The sequence below is a fragment of the Cercospora kikuchii genome (genome assembly GCF_019650295.1).
Source record: "Cercospora kikuchii DNA, contig_00004, whole genome shotgun sequence".
Lineage (NCBI taxonomy): Eukaryota > Fungi > Ascomycota > Dothideomycetes > Mycosphaerellales > Mycosphaerellaceae > Cercospora > Cercospora kikuchii.
Genome location: NW_025408585.1, coordinates 1,431,804 through 1,450,182, shown reverse-complemented (window position 1 = coordinate 1,450,182; position 18,379 = coordinate 1,431,804). Strand labels below are relative to the sequence as shown.

The following is an 18,379-nucleotide window of genomic DNA, read 5'->3' as shown; positions in this document are numbered from 1 at the left end:
TCATCTTGCGAACCCTAATGTGCGACTATGCATTGCCATGCTTCAAACGTGAGGGACCAGCAGCTCTAGGACCGGTCTCTGGTGATATCGCTTCAGGAATCTTGTGCTACGATGGCCAGATGTGGAAAGTGATTCGTCTTGGATGTTACACGATGATGGAGAAATGATGGAGTAGCAAGAAAGGGAGTGGTCTATGCCAAGACGCCCTCGTGCACGTGGCACATGACCTCAGCGGGGCACCGAGCAGGGAAGTCGCGGGTTGTTTGGCGGGACACGATGCAGCAAGCAAAGATCCGGAGCTTGCTCACTACTTCCTGCATCTCCCCAACGACAACAAAAGACGTTTCAGAACATCCCCCCGACTTCTCACACCACCGCCAACATGGTCGCGCAATCCGCTGAATTCCAGAAGGCTGCCGAGGAGAGCAAGAAGCTCAAGAGCAAGCCAACCAACGACCAGTTGCTGAAGGTAACACAACACACATCATGCAGGCTGTCTCCCAGACACCATCCAGCTGACAGTCAACTTAGCTGTACTCTCTCTACAAGATTGGCACTGGCGAAGACTTCTCCAAGGCCACCGCACCTGGCATGTTCGACATGACTGTACGCACAAATCCTGCCTTGCACACCGAACGAACACGCTAACATGTCTTTCCTCGTTCAGGGTAAGGCCAAGTACAACGCATGGAAGGCAGAAGTGGAGAAGGGAACGAAGCCAGAGGAGGCGCAGAAGGAATACGTCGAATTCGTGGAGGAGCTCAAGAGCAAGCTGGGTTTCAACGCATAAGTGCATCGAGAAACAAAGTCTTGACACTTCATGATGAATGAATGCGGCCATGAGAGAAACAACATATCTACATGACACTTGATACGAATCTGCGTGTGTTACAGACTTGTCGCAGCTGTGCCGGCGAAATGGGAGCATACTCTAGAAGTACTGGTCGAGTCAGCGCTGCATCAAGTGAAGTGATGGTGAGACCAAACGCAACTGAACTGGTCTCACAGCCTACAGAGCTTTGACAATGCAGCAAATTCCGCCCATTCTTCCTAACCAACATTCAAAAACTTTTTAACCACGACGTTTCACTCACCATGACAAGCTCCATGCCCTACGACCCGAACATGTTTGGAGGCGTTCTCAAGTCTGCCTCTCAAGCTACCGAGTGAGTAATCTGGAGACACACTCGAGAATGCACATATCTGCTGACACAAGCAGCCTCACTGCACCTCCCATCAAAGTCAAAGTCGGACCAACTGGTGCTTCTTTCTCTATCCACAAACAAACACTGTGCCAAGCATCGGAGCATTTCAGAGCCATTTTTGCCAACCCAAATGCAGAAATCGCTGTTCCTATAGAACTTCCAGACATTCCCGTCGCCACCTTTGACCTGTACGTGAACTGGTTGCGTGACAGGAAAATCTACGCTGGACTCAAGGATCATGAGACTCCTGAGAAAAATGGAGTCACTGCCAGACTGATCCTGGCCTATCGCCTCGCGACAAGAATCTTGGACATAGATTTCCACGATGCTATCACCGACGCAATGATCACTCACTGGAATAGCTACGATGCGGAGGAGGACCGATATTGGCTTCCTCACCAGCGGTTCCGAAAAATACTCTACAACCTCACTTCACCTGGGTCCAAGGCACGCGCGCTCCTCGTGCATCGAATGGTAACCCGCAAAGCAGCTAGAGCTGTCAACAATAACGATCATCCCGAATTTCTTGCAGACTTCAAGAAGAAACTGAAAGAGAAAGACCCCGACTCAGCTTCCGTGGCCGCTGCGAAGTGCAGATACCATGAGCACATGCCAGGAAGCGAGAACTGCTACCGTACGAGATTCGCCCGTGAAGGCACTCCGGAGCGAGACCACAAGTACTGTGTGAAGGCAGAAGACAAGCACTGCGCTGAAGTCACAGTTAAGCAGGAAGACAAGTATGACACAGGAGGCATAGTGAAAGAAGACAGGCACTGGGTTGGAGTCACTGTGGTGAGAGAGCGTCCTAGAAGGACTGTGAAGGAAGAAGAAAAGCACGAGACCGACGTCGAAATCAAGAAGGAAGACGAATACTGAGCGTTGGAAATATTCGCAGATGTGCTCCGTCGCTCACGATATGATACATGGCCCGGCTTGGAGCAGACGACGAAAGCTCTGCTCGATGACACCAATCATCGCCGTTGCAACTCTTCCTCGAGGCTTGAGCTACCACATCATTGGAACAGATGATCATTTCGTCCCACACGAAAGATCGTCGCTGAAACAATAGTGCCATTTTGAGATGTAAAAGCGATCAAAGAGAGATCAAAGTTGATTTCAAAACTTTCAGATCACGCTATAGACAATGGGCACCAACATCGATCGATCGATCACACAGCATCTGCAACCGTCTCTTGGGTCCTTACATTCTCTCCGTGAATTTCTCCTTCCCAGCCTCCTGTCCATGTTTCTTCTGACAATGTAGTTGAATCTTGTCCCTCCTCGTCCTTGTCTCGGGGCACTGATTGCAGGCAAATAAAGACGCCCTCACATCAATTGGTCGTTTCGGACACGATGAGGACTGATGCCTTGGCAGGCCTCCTAGGCGGGAGAAGGTTTTTCCGCACCATTCACAAGTTGCAGCGCGCTGAACTGATCTGGGCGCCGATGCGGGTGGAGGAGAGATGCGGACTTTGTGTCTTGGTATTGCCGACGGATGATTATGCATGTGCTGGGAGGGAGAAGGGCTCAATGGGCCTTGTGACGAGGCTCTTGGTGAAGGGGAGTTCGATGTATTGTGGTCTATGTTGATGATCGTAGGATCTTGACCACAATTAAAAGATCTGATGTCTTCGTGGGGCTGAGTGAAGAGTGGAGGTACATGATCTGGATCCTGTACCCGCTCGTTGAAGGGAACTGATTCGATCGGTTGGACGAAAGGAGCATCTTCGAATGGGATGGCAGACGGTGTTGCTAGTAAATCATGTCCTAAGCACGTCAGCATCGACGACCCCTTGCGCTTTATGTGTATCTTTGAGGATTCGGCCTCGCAGGACTCCGGAATTTGTGTTCAATGACTGAGAGCGGAAGTACTCACCCGTGGTTGTGGCTCCAATCGTTTGAACCTCTCCAAACCCCAACCTTTGAGCGGGATACGGCAGGCAGAATGCTCCGTTGGCGGCTTGTTGGCCTTCGAAGCCAATTGTGGCATGGAGCGCGCATGTTGCTTCTTCGTCGAAGTCGTTCTGCAAAATTTCTTGGTCCGCTCCTGGCTCATACCCGTACTGCGTGCCGGCAAATAGATCTACGAAGTCTCCTGGGTACGAAGCAAGTCCGGCACTATCGTCTCATGAGCACTTGGTCTCTGCAGAGGACTTGATGACCAACTCACACCTGCGCCTCAGGCGTTGGAGGACTGTGAAGTTCCTCTATGCGTTCACCGCTGCTCTCTGTTGTTGCGTAATCTAACTCAGGGGTCTCTGCAATCCACGGGAATTGGCCAGCCATCTTTCGCAAAGTCGTCTTTCGAAGCGGTAAAAGCAGTCTTTCGTGGCGGGCGATCCGTTGGAAAGAGGTGCGGAATGAGTTTTGAGGGCGCCCTCGAGCATTTGCAATGCCTTGCTGGCAGCGGCGCCATGCGGCCTCTCGTCTGCTGCGGCCTCATCACCACGCATGGTACATCCCAATCGTGCTTCAATCGCCTCCAATCGCTTCGCATCACAGACAGCACTTTCCGCGTGAAGTCTCTCACATCTCTTGAACCTGTTCCACAGCTGCGAAGGGGGACGAATCACCTCTCATCACGTGCGCTGCAATGCAGATGGGCGTCGAATGGCAGAGCGATCCTTCGACATTTGCCCATGGGCCGCGACGACCGGTGTGAGGAGAGCGCAAGCTCGGCTTTGATCGAGCGTGCCCTTCGCAGTGACCGAGGATATAGCAAGGCCGGCGTGAGATACTCTCACTGTCGCAAAACAGTGCCGAGGGGAGTGTGGTACCAGCGGCCGATCCTTCGGATGCGCTGATGCCTTGCAGCCTCAGCCTTGTGCACTATCTTGTCGACATTTGTACTCCAGCACTTCAATCCCACCGACTCCCGTGTTCTGGATGCACGGCACTCATCCTTGATATGCACATAGCTCTGGCATAGTTCAGATCGTTGCGAGGTGGATGCCGACTTATACTTCAGGGAAAAGGTACAATCCGCAAGGCCAGCGCGCGGGGGTCTGAAAGCTGGCGAAGGGGAGAGTCAGTCGACAATGTACGTTCAGGAATACAGGAATTGTCGAAAATGTGAAAGTTGCAAGAAGAGATGTCCCTCGAGCAGAAGTCGAGAAAAATATGAGCAAGTCTCTTCAGAGACCTTTTTTATAGTCGCCTCACTGCACAGGTAATGCGCGGGCCCTGATCAAGTGGTCATCGGCGTCCCGTTCGTACGGCTGCTGGCTCATAGTGCGACAGCGCGGCATGCACCATGAATTAAAGGGCGTCCATGGAGGAGCAAGCAGTAGAAAGGGCGCGTGAGGCTCCTTCTACTCATAGGTATGACCGTATGACAACACGGCCTGAACATCTGCAGGCACCCCCAATGGGAGCGTTCTCTTCCGGGTGAACGATTGGACTTGAGGCTCTCATTCTCACCGGTCGGCAGAAATAGAAATAGTCCTTGCAGACGCGTCGGGCGGACATCGAAGGACGCGCATATGTAGCCACAGGGCGACAAATTGCCGTATGTCTGTGTGACGTGGCGTTCGACCGGGCCTTCTCTTTCCAGCGCCATACAGCAGAGGCAAGCTGGGTAAGACGAACGATGAACGACATTATCCGTTGTCCACGAATTTGCGATGAAAGTAGAAGGAAAACGTGGATGTCGCTGGCAACGTTCTTGCCTCTTGGTGCAACTTCCACGATTTCACCTTCCGCCAAGCAAAGCCTCCTCCGACATCACCTCATCTTGAGCCACACACCGAGGTATCCCATGACTCGAGCACACGGAAAGACGCCGGCAGGCGATAGACAGTGGACTGACCGGCCGACGTGATCATGCAGATTTGTCGTTTGACCAACATTCAGACAAAAGTCCCTCACTGTACTGGGGCGCCCACTCAGCGGCGGCGTGTGGACCATCGACAGGCGCCAACTTGCTCATTCTTTCTCACGCCATGCGCTGAACCTTTTCTATTGATGTTCGTCTATCTGTCCATATTGTTGTGCTCACTCCCCTTCAATCCGACTTCGTGTGCACCTGCATATGCCGCTCTAATCCTATAAGAGAATATCCGTTCTACGGAGAACACTGCGCGACCTGTGTAAAGAGCGGCCATATGTCCACTAAAAATGCTGCAACCATGACTGCCATCTGTGCTTCTCGTCACCAAGTCCGAATCATCAATACCTAGTTGATGGATCACCTCCTCGGCTGGTAGTACTGCTGCTGCTGTCCGTACATCTGCTGTTGCTGCCCAAAACTCGGCTGCTGTACATACTGGCCTCCGTACACGCTAGCCTGAGATTGCTGACCCATGCCATAACCTTGCTGCTGCTGCATTTGCTGCATCTGCTGGAGCTGCATTTGCTGCTGTAGGAGTTGCTGCTGCATCGTATCCGGTGCCCAAGACTGTCTGTGCTGCATCTGGGGTGCCATTTGCTGCACTTGAGCAGCCTGTTGCGGCAGATACATTGACGACCTTTGTTGTGGAGCCAACATCCTCTGTGCGCGTTCGTGAGCCATCTGATTGAATTGCGCAGTCTGTGCTGCCTTCTGAGCAGCCATCTGGGCTGCTTGTTGTCTCTCTTGTTGTGCAAGCAATGCTGCTTGTTGAGCTTCCGCTTGCTGCTGAATCGTCATCGCGACCGCGCCTTGGACGGCACCGCTCCTGTATCTATCAACATTTGCTCGATCTCTTTCGCGATCTGCCAGAGCACCGATGAGGCCTGCGTTGGGCAAGTCGAATTTCTTTCTCTTGTCCTCGTTGGCTGCCATGCTGACGAGTGGCGCCCCGGTCATGCGAGAGACCTGAGTTCGTTCCTTGGCGCTCAAAGTGACGGCTTGCGTGCTGTTGAGTAGGGTAGCACCACTCGAGCGTCTCAAGAGACCTCGGGAGTGTGGCCGACTGGGTGGAGTCTGCGGCGACTCTGCCCTTTGCATTGTCCAGTCACCAGAAATTGAACGCTGGAATGGTGGTGGGGTCTTAGCCATCGATCTTCGCATTTGAGGAAGATCATTGGTAGAGAAATTACGGCTGTGGGCGATTGGAGGGACGAGCGACTTGGTACGTTGAGCGTATTGAGGTTGCGGCGCGTACTGAGGGCGCTGAGATTGTTCGAATTTGAGCTGGACGAATTGTTCTGGTGTCAGTCCCGATGACGGACTGCCTGCCGATGCAACGCCCGGTGCCCATGCCATGCTTGATCGCTTGCTGGAAGGCTCTGCAGGCTCCTGAGCTTCAATACCGGTAGGCGTTGGAGTCCTTGCACCTGCAAAGTAGGATGAACGTCGTTTTTCAGCAGGACTTCCTTCAGGAGCGTCAAAGTAGCTGCTCATTCGCGAGCCAGAGCTCTCACGCAGACGATCGCGAGACTTCGAACGCTGGTGTTTGCCCATCTCGCCTGGTGTCATGGTCCCGCTTGTGCTTGGTCTGCTATGCACTTTATATGTATAAGTGGGTCCGAATTCGATTGTGGGTATCTCGGAGCTCTGCTCTGCTTTGTCCTTGTCCCAAGTATCCAACTTGCCAGATCCATACGCTCGTTCGGGAACCGAGCTCATTGTGGGATCGCCGACTGTCTTGAGCTTGCCTCGTCGTTCAAATGCCTTCTTCTCCTGCTGCTCTTTCCTCTTCTGCTCTTCGAGTGAAGAACGACCAGAACTTGCGTAGTCTGGTGTTTCCGTTGAGGCGATCGTGTTAGTTCGCTCACTGTCGTCATTTAATACGCGTGCTATCAGATCCTCGTCAACAAAAGTCGGGTCGACAATGAAACTCCCCGCAGGGCTCGGGGGAGAAGCGGGAGTCTCCACATCATCACGCACCTGTTGTCCACTGCGAGCAGAGGATTGTCCGTCTTGCGGAACTTGTGGCAGCTGCCTATTCGGCAGCGGCTTGCGGGAGATGCTTTGGGAAGAGCGATTGTGCGCCAGCTCCGGCCGCTGCTCCGTTCTAGCAGCCAGCTCATCGATGTTGGGTCTTTCGTTGGCGTCAAAGTATTCGCCACTGACGGCGTGGTAAGGTGAGCCTGGTATGGACTCCAAACGATTCTCTTCACCTCGATATGCACCGTGGCCAGAATATCCGTGTGATCTTTCAACGGGCAAGTACTGCGGTTCACGATAAGCAAGTGTCTGCTCGTTGCCCTGAGGCATTGCATAACCTTCTTGCTGCACGTTGCGCACGGCGTCTTGCATCTGCTGAAGAGTGTCTTCGTCCACGTTGGAGTGAGCACGGCGGAGCTCTGGTGTCACATGTGGCTGAGCTGCTGGACGACTGTGAGGGTTGTGTTGCATTTCGGGAGGTGATACAACGGGCTCCGGTGGCGGCAGGTATGGAGATGCTGCTGCTGCCACTTCCTCGTATGGCGAATTCGTGGACAGTCTGTCATCCGAATGCACACGCTCGATAGGGCTTGGTGATTGCGTGCCGTTCGAGCCAAGTACACCTCCATGTCGTGGCGGAGCTGGCGGCTGATCATCGTCTCGCATATTCTGTTCGTACGAGAGTCGTGATGGAGTCTCGGCCATGTGTCTGCGGTAGCCAGGCGCGTCGGACACTGATCGTTTGTGCGGACTGTTATTGAATGCTGTAGGGGGCGCAGAATCCGTGCGACTTGGGGGCCGCACATTTCCTGGAGCCATTTTGTGTGGAGAAGCTGACCGCGACCCTGGCGTGGAGTGTATCGCTGCGTGTTGGAGCTGAACGCCATTCTTGGACGGAGGAAGCGAGTTCCGGCTCATTGTGTTGCGCCTCGAGCCCACACCACGATCGCCGTTCTCCAACGCTGTGGTCATCCGAACAGAGGTGAGCTTCCTCAATTCTTTGCGCCACTGTCGTTCACTCCAGTTCTGGCTTCCTTTCTCGTGTATAAGCCCAGAGACATCTAGAATGTCCAAATAACCGTATCTACGGTCTTTGGGCATAGCAAACATCAAGCCTCTGGCATCGAGTGTGTCTGCGATGAGTCGGGTGGGTCTGCCGTAAAGGCCAAACGTATCGTAGACCGGGAACAACCATCTCAGCATCATTTCGAAACCGCTAACGGCGGCATGGACTTCTGGCATCACAAACACGAAGCCTTCGGTTGTAGTCTCTTGTCCGCCATGGATTGTGACGAGACCTTCCAGCTTCACAAGCGTTGACTGCTCAACGAGTGGTTTTGACTGTGGGTAAATGGCATATGCAGCGTACGCATCGCTGATGGTGGCGATTGGTTTCGTCTTCTTCGTCACCTTTCTCGTGTCGTAGAATTTAATGTCGCCTTTCGGTAGCTGGGGTCGAGTGTACGCGCTGCCCTTTTTCAACGACTTTTGCGACTTCTGCCATTCCTTCTCGTCTGGCGGAGAGATGACGCACCAGCATCGTCGCCAGGGGGTGCCAGCTCCAAAGCGAACACGAGCCCAGTCATCGTAGGCAAACCTAGTGCGTTCCATTATCTGCTTGATGCCATTCAGATATCTACCTTTTCCGGCGATCAAAGATCCGGTATAAGCCTCCTGGAGCGTGGAATGCTCGAACATGGCCAGGCGAATGCCCGCAGTCCATTGTGTGAGGGAATTGAGAGAGTTGAAATGCAGTAGGTAGCGATTATTGGCTGCAGTCGATACCGAGAGGACATTCTGGAGGCTGCCTCCGGCGGCGCCATTCATGGGAAGGGACTCAATCTGCCAAAGTCAGCTCATCTCCCGCCCGCTCGTTGCTTGTTCTGCTCACCATTTTGATCGACGCATCGCTCAAGTTGATGAAAGTCGGCACAACCTCGCCATCCTCGCCAGCTGCGTCCAGGGCAGCCGCGTCCCAGAGAGACAGGACCGTGCCCACTAGTTGCGCAAAGCACTCGGTCCACGTACGGTCGCGACTCGGCCGGCCGCTGGAGTCCAGATCGTGCAGCTTCAAGAAATAGCCCTCCTGGTACAACTTATTGCTATGGCTGTTCAGATAGCTGAAGATGGGCGCCAGCTCGGGCGGCGTGTCGGTCGCCAACTCCATCTGCGGCGGGTTGTATGTCTGGATCATGCTGTTCGGACGCGTATTCGCCCTGGACTCTGCTCTTGCTCGTGACTGCGTGCTCGGCGAATGTGGTGATGCCTGGCCCAAAGCATCTGCCCTGTAGCCACGGATGGATTGTGGGGTGTCAACGTCGGTGTTCAGCTTGCGCAGCTTCTCGCTCTGTGAAGGATCGCGCGGCGGAGGCGTTGACTTTTGTCTGGGCGGCGCCTCTTTGACGTCCTCGGTCGTTGGCGATCGCGGTCCTCCGCCCCACTGGGACATGAAGGACAAAACTGCACGCAACGCTCGTCAGCCACTTGCTACATGACGCAGCGTGAAGCCGCAGGAGTGGTTCGGGATGGACGTACCTCTGTTGCGAGGCATGTTGTACCACGCTCTCAACCTGCACGCCGGGTCTTTGTGCACACAAAGCCGCGCAATCGGCAGCCGCAGTGGGACAGCGGCAGTATATAGAGGGCGAGGCCGTCGTGAATGGGGGATGCGCTGGGTCTTTCGTCACGCTCGGCGATCACTGCTGCTATCACTGCTTCGACGCGTAATTTTCCCTGGGGTCGGGCTCAGCAACTGCTGGGCAGACCGGAGAATCAAAGGTGTTCGCGGCTGACGCTCATGTGGTGAAAGCTGGCCGGAGCCGGGTTGCCGTTGGCGGGCAAGGTCGTGGGCGGGCGCGGTGCAGTGCAGCGGCGGCAGCAGCAGCGGCGCGCAGGAAATATTATTTCCTATACGACCACCGCCTCTCACGGACACACGGGCCCAGCAAGCACACAAGCAGCGCGCCGATAATAATGATGATGATGCTGCTGATGACGCTCGTTGGCGCGGGCGCTGCACGAGCCTTAACCTAGAAGGCCCAGTCGTTTAGGAAAGTCTGGTCTGCTTGGTTGCGCAAAGAGCCTCATACACCTCTGCTCTGCCGGCACTCCCGGAGGACCTCCGCGGGCTGTGTCGTACGGCGTGGTGGGAGTTGACGACGGCGCTGTGGTGGTGAGGGCAATGGAAGTGGGAGAAGGCAGCTCAGACGGGCACTGGCAAGAAGTACTCGTGCACCTTGCACACGTCTCTCTTCCCCATAATCCTCCACCTGCTACTGTGCTCTATTCCATGTCCGCGACCGTCCGATCCGGAGCTTACGAGGCTCAAACGAATCGCCACGGCCCATACGCTGCTTGGCATGGCCAAATGGCCGAAATGGGCATGTCATTGAGTGTCTTCTGCATGCACGGCTGCAAGGCGCCCCCCATCACAGCCATGTCTCGCCGCTGTCCGCCCAGCTAGTCGCTCGCGTTTCGTATTCGAGTACGCAGAGCACGCTGCGGGAAAAGGAGCGTATTCATTTCATGGCACGTTGTCTCTCCTGTCTCGCGCACACCCTCTCTCTACACACTCGATCCATCGGGACGACGGCGATCCGGTGGGAGCCCATCATGATCAGCCTTTGACGAGCATATGTACAACCGTTGAGAACCGGCCGTCGTTCTGATCGAAAGTGAAGGCATGGCGTCAACCAAAAACCTGCCACTCGCTGCGGCTAGTGAACGCCACAGAAGCAATAGCCTTCCTTTCGCCGCGGGCAATGGCTCGCTCTCTCTATCTTGACCCAGCCGCTCTGTCTGCGGGCAAGATACGGCGAGAAAGCTCCGCCGCATCGCTGGTAGCTGCTCCCGACGCTGCAGATATCGAAGGCAAGCTCAAACCGGTAGCAAGCAACGCTGTCGAGCCCGTGGTCGGGTCTGGATGCAACGAGAAGCCGTCTGCCGTCTCCGTCTGCACTGGTCAGTTGATGCCTTACTGCCTGATGCACTGACAAAGCGAAAAGCGAGCCGAGCTCACGCAGCAAGCTGCATCGGCTGGCGGCCTACGCGTGAGACACGTCGCACACGCTCTCCATACCTCTCCACTTGACGCGTTCCGCCTTCGCGCTCAATTGACCTCACTATTGCACTAAGCTCCCGTATTGCTCACGCTTGAGTATTGCCCTCACGCCCGCGACCCTCCTGTCGTGACCCCCCTCTGACGCCTGCTTGACAACAGCCCGGCGCGTACCACCTGCGACCGAATGACATGGCACCGACGAAGTCCAAAACGAACGGCGTGACGAAAGGCGAAACGAACGGCAAGCATACGAAAACGTCGGCAGCACAACCTACCGATTTGGATGAGCAGGATAGGGAGCGCCTAAAGGAATGGCTGGACAGGACGAACAATCCTTTCAATGTCACAATCAGTTCAGCCACGCGTAAGCGTAAGCGCGATGAGGACATGCACCTGGAGGAGGGCTTGCTTGTTAAGGACTTGCAAGTGCTCTATGAAGTAAAGCCGCGCGACAAATGGGAGAGCCTGAGAAGGTACAAAAAGTTTACAGGTAAGAAATGGCTACCATATACACACCAATGTCTGGCCTGCTAAACAAGTCTGTGCAGTGGGCTCAGAAAGCATCGCGACGGGCCAATGCATCCTGGTGAAACACGACGAGGCCACCGAGGACATGAGAATGGAGAGCGAAGCACAATGGAAGGCGCAAGTGCTCGAGGTCAGAGCCTTGGACAGTGAACATGTTTACATAAGAGTCGCGTGGCTCAATCGCCCAGAAGACTTGGAGTCGGGTCGCAAACAGTATCACGGAAAACATGAGCTGATTGTGTCCAATCAAATGGACATTATCGATGCCATGTCGGTCAATGGCACTCTGGATGTGGTAGCCCTGGATGACAAAGATGACGATAGTGCCGAAATCGAGGATCAATACTTTTGGAGACAGACGTATGATCTGGTCACCAGGAAGTACTCGGTCAGTTCAGTTGCGTCGAGGGTATGGTACGCCTGACTGACAGTTTGCAGGAGCTGCGCAAGATCTGCCGGGATAAGGTCCCAGCGAACCCGGATCAGATAATAATCCAATGCTCGCGTGAATCATGTCGCCAATGGCTGCATGTGAAGTGCCTCGCAGAGGATGCTCTCCGGGAACATGAGAATGGTGGGTTCCAAGGACAGCAATCTCCAGCACTCACTGACGCCGTTGCAGCCGCGAAGAAGACCAAACGAGAACTCACAACCCGGCCTAAGAATGAAGCCAACGAGGAGGCGCGCGCCACACCGACAGCATATGCTGAAAACAAGAAGAAAACTGTCGCTTCGGAGGTGTATCTCAAGGGCGAGCCGCATGGTGCCAACGACATTCCAGCAACGAAGTCCGAAATTGTGGTTACCCCGAAAGGCGGCGAAGCGTATGCGCAAGACCTTTACTGCCTGCTTTGCCATGAGCCGATCGAAGATGATACCTGAAAGAGGACGAGATTTGTTCTGTCCCGTTCGTCACTATCAGCGCGTGGATCTGGATCCACAACACTACTGCAGGAGAGATTATTGTGCGCTTTGCATACGCGAGTGGAGTTCGGCTCCTCACTTACTGCGCATGCGCGAACTTGGCATTGTGAGTGCAAGTGCAAGAGCCTGCGCCTCTTCTTGGTCTTGGTAGAGCGGCATGCACGATTTGGAAGGCGTGAAAACCTTTTGGCACTTGCGTTCTAGGAAGTTGGCGCTTGAGGCCGGACACTTTTAGTGGCCGTTGTTGTGAAATGGCTTCTTATCACGCAATGCCTTCTCGACTCTGCGGGACGTGAGGTTGGAGTCGTCGAAGTCGATTGCTGGCCAGACACCCGAAAGAGCAAGGAAGCGGCCTGTTTGCAACAGCCGCCAGTGTTAGAGACTAACTTATCGTTAACAAGGTACGGCCAGCAAGACGGCACGACGCGGCGGGAAAGTCTAGTTCGGCGCTCAGAAAGCCAGAAGCGATGTCACCGGACGATACCAATTAACCAGCATCGCCAATGTTGAAGCATGTTCGATAGGTGGACGCGTCGCGCGACAGTGACGACGCTCCACAATACCATGTGTATACGTATGTAGTTACTAGTCTTATCAGCATGATCCAGGACAAGTGTCCTATTCCTCCACATCACTGGCGACTACCATACGCGCAAGATCCGAGACATTGTCCTCATGTTGCAACCTGCATGAGACCGCGAAAACTAAAAGCCGGCAAAACACATCTGCACGCGTCACTTCTTCTGCTTGCCTGCCAGTCTCTCACTACTACGCATGGCGCTTCTCGCGCTTTCCGCACTGCATGTAGAAGGTGCGAAAAACTGACAACCAACCACCAACCACGCCAACCCTCAATCCGTTTGGTGCTCATGAACTGGTTTCACTAGCCGCGGGCGTCCACGGCGGCTAAAATAACGTCAAGGGAGATTTTCGGGGTTCGTTGAGTAGTTCATCACTTCTCGTTGCTTCATCGCACATGGTGTGCTGAGGTTCTCCGAGGGAATGCACATGTAACGGGCGATACCTGTGAAGCGGATGCAGATGCAGTATGCTCGAGCGTGTTTTCATGCAGGGCACCGGCATATTTCATGCATGTGGTAGGGGAAAGAGGATTAATGAATGCATGTGGGCTTGTGCTTTTGTGCGGGGACGATGATGCGGCGTGGGATTTTCTTTGATGAAGAGGTTTGTGCCTGTGCAGAAGTGCAGGAGATCGTTTTGTGTGCAGATGCATGACGATGATGATGTCGATGTGGTTGTTGGAAAATCAATACAGTGACCATGAATCGTGGCTCTTGCTGCTTTGGGACTACATGGCGCAATACTTTGATATATTGCAACGCAAATAGTTTATTTAATTTCTTCCGGGAATTTTGCAAAGCCTTGGAGAGTTGCCAAAGTTGCCAAAGTTTGGGTCGAACGATAATGGTCATGTCCACTACCTTCCCATTCGGACAAGACGTGCGTGCAGACTATTGCTTGTCAATTGCCCTTTGCGGTTGTTCTACGTTGGGCATGTTGCCGCGACGAGGAAACGGTCATGTGCCGCCATTGACGTCGGACGGCCGCGTTTGTAACAGTAATGGGCTATGATGGTGGACGCAGAAACCATTTCAACAAAGCGTGGGCAAGTGTCTCGGCTTCCCTGGAGCCTGCATGGAGCTACACATGCACGAGTTCAATGGACTCAGCGGCCATTGGAGAGGGCTGGGCCTAGTGGGTTGGGCTTGGAGATGTGTTGCTGCAGCGATTCATGCGCAACCCTTTTCCATGCACTGCTGGAGCTGATCATCGTACATGTAGCCTATGCAGGTACCGCAGCGGCCTTGCTGCGTAGTTGTGAGGATTTTTCGGGTCCCTTGGTGGCTTGCTTGCCTTTTCCTCTTGCTCTCGTGCTCGGGCTGACTTGTCTTCTTGCGTTCTTCACGATTGCATTGCATTTGACTCCGTACATTGACAGCCTGTCGGTGTGCAGTCAATCGCTTCCGACTTCTCCCTTCGTCCGCTCCGCCCGGCAATCCTGCGTGGTGCGGTGCTCTGAGTCGCGTCTAACACTGACGCCCTTCTGACTGCGTGCCTGGCAAGCGAAGCGCCCTCGCGCCCACGCACGCGCGCACGCCAGACAGGCCATTGTTGCACTTGTTCGAACTAGTCGGTCCTTACCGTGGTGGAACCTGGTCGTCGAGCTCCTGCACTCCCTGGTCCTCTGTTTCATCGACACCAGCGCATCAACGGCCCAAGCTAAGAAGTCATTCACTGGAAAGACCGTTTTTCCTTTTGACAATTCGAGCTTCACCCCGAATCCGACACTCGGCCAAAAGCAAACGGGCATCCGCCGAGCAGCGAGGAGGCTAAACGTGTGTGCTCATGGCGGACGTCAACGGCGCGCCTGCCGCCGCTGCAAATGGAGAGTTGGACCCCGCCGGAATCACTCCCGCCGATGCTGCTGCGACCGCCAACGGCGATACGAGCAAGGGGGAGGAATCGCTAACCAACGGCGATGGAAATGCCGTGCAACAAGAGTCGCAACCTGCAGAGAGCCAATCTGCAGATGTTGCGCCTCCCACGGAAAATGGCATGGCAGACCAAACAGCATCGGAAACACCCGCTGCAGCATCAATAGAGCCCGACTCGCGGCCGGCGGTGCTTATCATTGGAGGCCTGGGTATGTGATGTGCTGAGCGGTGGTGGTCGGTGCCAGTATACTGATCCAGTGTGTGCTTAGGCTATATCGGACGATATCTGGCACATTATATCCACACGAACAAGCTTGCTTCGACACTACGGCTGGTCGACAAGCAGCTCCCTCAATTAGCAGCCCTCGCACCAGAGTTCCGGGACGCATGCTCCGATGCCAATTTTCTCCAAGCAGATGCATCACGAGAACAATCGCAGGATCGTATATTCGACCTCCCTCCTGGACCCAATGGCGCAAAGCGAGCATTCGATTATGTCTTCAACTGCGGAGGAGAAACGCGATTCTCGCAAGAGGATGAAGTGTACAAGCTGAGAAGCTACCAGCTCAGTCTCACAGTTGGCAAAGAGGCCGCAAAAAGAGGTGTTAAGGCGTTTGTGGAATGTAGCACTGGAACTGTGTACAACCCCAACAAGACCCCAGTGAAAGAGACGGACAAGACCACGAAACCACACACGAAACAGGCCAAGTGGAAACTACAGGCGGAAGAAGAACTGGCGAAGATCGACGGGCTGAAGCTTGTCATATTGAGATTTCCAAACGTGTACGGCCCATACGGCGGACGAGGCTGGTTGGGCACACAACTAGCTCTGGCACGGGTATACCAGAGCCGAGAAAAAGAGACGATGAAGTGGCTCTGGAACGGCGACCTCCGAACAAATACCCTCCATGTCGAAGATGCTGCACGCGCCTGCTGGGTCGCGGCCGAATGGCGATCGAAGAACGATTCAATACCTGGCACGGCGGGCGACTCGCGCGGCGCGCTCGTTTTCAACGTGGTCGATCAAGGACAGACGAAACAAGCGACCATGGCTGCAATCATCAAGGATATATTTGGCATCGAAACCGGTTTCCAAAATGCTCTGGTCAACACATTTGCGAGGTTAAATCTGGAACATGTGGTTGACGATGTGAACGATGACACGCTGGATGACTGGGCGGATTTGCAGGAGGCAGCGGGAATCACAGACAAGGGTGGTCCTTTGAGTCCTTTCATGGAGAAAGAAATCCTGAGAGATGCCGATTTGAGTATTGACGGGTCGAGGTTTGAAACGGTTGTTGGGTTCAGGTGAGCATCTTCCCCACTGTCTGCTTGTGGCTTACGATCACTGACATTCATCTTCTCAACAGGCCACAGCATGAACGAATTACAAAAGAAGAAGTCGAAGCTGTGATTGAGAGCTACAAGACCATGGGCTGGTGGCCTTAATCCAGCAGCAGCGGCCTGTCCGTCTGTCTGAAACGTGGAGGCCAGAAAGCATGAGCTTACAGCGAGTTGTTGTCTTTTTGCCTTCTTTGATGGATTAGCGAGAATTCCCTTGTTGCATGAGACGGCCGACTTGTGATATCCCCGATATAAATACTACAACCGAATATATTCATCAGAACTAGTGTGTGCACGTCTGTTCGGTCTATATTGACGTTAGGCAGTGCTATCATTCCTACTCAGAGGCATTGTCCTATCTTGCGTGTTTGCTGTCTCGGTCCCACGAACGTTGTGATTATCGTTCGCGTCGTGCCTTGCATTGGAGGCGTCACATCTGGCGCTTCCCTGACAATGCTGGCTAACTTAGCTTCTGGCTCCGCATGTTCCGAGGGCCTCTGCAGGGGTGAGACGATTTATAGAACACTTGACCGGTGTGCAAGGAATTGGTGTACGATTTCCGTATCTTGCCACAAATGATGGCCAGGGCAAGATGTCCTACCTCTGTCGAGATTGCTTTGGAGAAAAGGTACATGTATGCCAGTGCCGAACACGTTACTTTCGCTCTTGCTTCCGCGTTCACACAGTAGTAGTCGCGTTCGCCTGTGTGCTTTTAGACGCTCCTTAGGTGACAAGGACTTCGGAAGGAACAATGTAGTGGGTGTAACGGTTGGAAGGAGTTAGGAAGTAGGCGCGACGCTCTGGGAAGTACGCAGAAGGACCTCCTACGTTGATTCTTTTGTCCACATCGGCGGCTTCGGGGAGATGCAGTCTGACATGGATACAAGCGGTCGTGCACCCCCAACGCCTGCCACTACCACCTTGCCCTTTCTACCTACCTCCTACCTGCCTTGCACCTCGACACAGATGGTGAGCCTCGCGCCAGGCTAACACCAAGATCACGTATAACATTGGGCTACATTGACTGAGAACAATTCGCATGCAAAGCACACTGCAACACGAAGGATAAAAGCCTAGGAGTATTCGCAGGCTCGCTCGGGACCGTGACGTTAGAATGGTATGCGTCACCTCGTGGAGTGATTAGCTACCCAGCTTGCATCCTGATTTTGTTCGCTGGGACGACAAAGCGCTGTAGCGTACACAGTTGTCGTGTCGGAGGAAACTCACCCTGGGGAGAACTCAAGTCTGTGAAGTTTTACCTCATGCAACGCGAGGCTGAGAGGCCGCACCCGGGCGACGGATTCGTGCATTGTGAGGGCGAGCTGTAGCTGGCAGCTGGCGGCATGAGAATAGAGTTCAGCAACAAACGCTGGCAAGAATTTCACCACAACAGCGGCCCCTCAGCCTGATGGACAACTCATTGGCCTTGAGCTACAGTACGTGCACCGCATCCGCTAGCGTCGCCGTGGCGCCAGCGTTCCATGGACATGGACATGGAGGTTGGGTGCTGTGAAGGCTCATGTACATGATGCGCTGCACTCAATGTTGCGAACACCCACACGCCCTTGCCTTCCAACATTGTCCAAAAACAGCAGCAACAACATGACTTATTCCTATCCTAAACGCTGGACAGAGTGCATGAGCAGAGAGCTCGGACCAGTTTTCGAGCACTGCGGACCCCAGCTATCGACTGGAGCTGGCGAAGCTGAACTCTATTTTCCGGCCGCCAGTAAAAGTGGCACGATGAATCCTGCGTGCGGCCTCTCAGCCTTATTATAATGACAGTGCCGCCTCGATTCCTCAGTTTCCTTTGCTCTGCACCACTTTCCTTTGTGAGAGCTCCTCTTCCCGCAAACTTTCTCTCTGAAGACACTCTCTGATGGTGCTGAGCACGATCAAGGCCTTCACAGTGAAGACAAATTACTGAGCAACAATACAGGTCCAACAGCTACGTATACCGATCAGATCCGACTATAATGATGGAGCCTATCGCTTCACAGAAGGAAGAACGAAACGAACCCTAGCAATCACACGACTGCTCATTGCTACTCCG

The 18,379-nt window shown here is 54.0% G+C and overlaps 6 protein-coding genes across 7 annotated transcripts; 4 read left to right on the top strand and 2 right to left on the bottom strand.

The window, feature by feature from the left end:
• Nucleotides 1–382: 382 nt before the first annotated feature.
• Nucleotides 383–790, top strand: CKM354_000679800 (uncharacterized protein; the record flags this gene model as incomplete). The annotated part of the gene is made up of 3 exons (XM_044802131.1): nt 383–469; nt 532–606; nt 668–790. 3 exons carry the CDS (start codon nt 383–385, stop codon nt 788–790), a joined length of 285 nt encoding a protein of 94 aa, XP_044658066.1.
• A 305-nt stretch (nt 791–1,095) lies between these two features.
• On the top strand, nt 1,096–2,081 carry CKM354_000679700 (uncharacterized protein; the record flags this gene model as incomplete). The annotated part of the gene is made up of 2 exons (XM_044802130.1): nt 1,096–1,166; nt 1,220–2,081. 2 exons carry the CDS (start codon nt 1,096–1,098, stop codon nt 2,079–2,081), a joined length of 933 nt encoding a protein of 310 aa, XP_044658065.1.
• A 533-nt stretch (nt 2,082–2,614) lies between these two features.
• On the bottom strand, nt 2,615–3,491 carry CKM354_000679600 (uncharacterized protein; the record flags this gene model as incomplete). The annotated part of the gene is made up of 4 exons (XM_044802129.1): nt 2,615–2,641; nt 2,884–2,972; nt 3,082–3,323; nt 3,376–3,491. The coding sequence occupies 4 exons, from the start codon at nt 3,489–3,491 to the stop codon at nt 2,615–2,617; spliced, it is 474 nt and encodes a 157-aa protein (XP_044658064.1).
• A 1,900-nt stretch (nt 3,492–5,391) lies between these two features.
• Nucleotides 5,392–9,565, bottom strand: CKM354_000679500 (uncharacterized protein; the record flags this gene model as incomplete). Its single annotated transcript, XM_044802128.1, has 3 exons — nt 5,392–8,856; nt 8,906–9,474; nt 9,550–9,565. 3 exons carry the CDS (start codon nt 9,563–9,565, stop codon nt 5,392–5,394), a joined length of 4,050 nt encoding a protein of 1,349 aa, XP_044658063.1.
• A 1,698-nt stretch (nt 9,566–11,263) lies between these two features.
• CKM354_000679400 (uncharacterized protein) lies at nt 11,264–12,484 on the top strand (the record flags this gene model as incomplete). 2 transcript variants are annotated; one of them, XM_044802126.1, is made up of 4 exons in its annotated part: nt 11,264–11,564; nt 11,623–11,990; nt 12,041–12,176; nt 12,225–12,484. In XM_044802126.1, 4 exons carry the CDS (start codon nt 11,264–11,266, stop codon nt 12,482–12,484), a joined length of 1,065 nt encoding a protein of 354 aa, XP_044658061.1. The 2 variants fall into 2 exon arrangements, with proteins under 2 accessions (XP_044658061.1, XP_044658062.1); XM_044802127.1 differs by having other exon boundaries at nt 12,041–12,484.
• Nucleotides 12,485–14,893: 2,409 nt separating this feature from the next.
• On the top strand, nt 14,894–16,431 carry CKM354_000679300 (uncharacterized protein; the record flags this gene model as incomplete). The annotated part of the gene is made up of 3 exons (XM_044802125.1): nt 14,894–15,191; nt 15,252–16,290; nt 16,353–16,431. 3 exons carry the CDS (start codon nt 14,894–14,896, stop codon nt 16,429–16,431), a joined length of 1,416 nt encoding a protein of 471 aa, XP_044658060.1.
• Nucleotides 16,432–18,379: the final 1,948 nt, after the last annotated feature.